Raw genomic sequence first — 693 nt, forward strand, 5'->3', positions numbered from 1 at the left:
GAGGGTACCAGTGCATTCTCTTGCTAGGGAGGGGGATTGCTGTTCTTCCAACCTCGCGCAGCATTAAGCTCTTTTCCTTCCCGGTAGGCACTTCACAAACACATCAGCCCCACGGCTCCCTGGCACGGGGCTCCAGATGGGATTCTGTGTCAGAACGAGCGGGACGGAAGAAAAGCTAATTGTAAATAGTGAGGAGTAAGTGACGTTCAGGCAGGAGCCTTCGTGCGAAGCTGGACGATCTCGGGTGGTGCGGGATCGACCTCTCAGGTAGTCACTCCTGGGGAAAGGTCCAGAAGTGAACGAAGAGTACAAGAGAGACTTCAGCCGTCGGGGCTGGGTGCCCCGGGCTCTCCTCACAGCTCTGGCAAGTGGGAGCAGGAACCTCCCGATTCACCCCCTGGGCACGGGTCTGACCCCCGCGGCCGCCAGCGCTTCACCGGGGCCGAGCGACGTGCGGGAGCCGTCACGTTTCTGCGGGGACAGCGCCGGTGTGGCAGCCTTCCTGGGAAGCAAATGGTGACGTGGCTACTGGGCCACTATTTCCTCAAAATCGGAGAGCTGCCGCATCTGCTCCGCTTGCATGGAGTGTCTCCGGAGAAGCTTCCTTTTGGCTCTCAAGTCGCCCCGTCTGGGCGAGCTGGGAGCGATGGGTACCAGGGACTTCAAGCCAGCGGCAAGAGGAGAGGAGGGTTT

General features: G+C 60.5%; 1 protein-coding gene across 1 annotated transcript in view; it reads right to left on the minus strand.

Moving 5' to 3' along the window:
* Positions 1 to 525: 525 nt before the first annotated feature.
* The window catches only part of ANKRD34C (ankyrin repeat domain 34C), a 4,070-nt gene continuing 3,902 nt past the window's right edge, over positions 526 to 693 (minus strand). Inside the window, exon 3 of the mRNA XM_009892986.1 lies at positions 526 to 660. Coding sequence (XP_009891288.1) covers positions 526 to 660 — 135 coding nt within the window. The remainder of the gene's footprint in view (positions 661 to 693) is intronic.

The sequence above is a fragment of the Charadrius vociferus genome, unplaced genomic scaffold (assembly GCF_000708025.1).
Source record: "Charadrius vociferus isolate BGI_N301 unplaced genomic scaffold, ASM70802v2 scaffold2799, whole genome shotgun sequence".
Lineage (NCBI taxonomy): Eukaryota > Metazoa > Chordata > Aves > Charadriiformes > Charadriidae > Charadrius > Charadrius vociferus.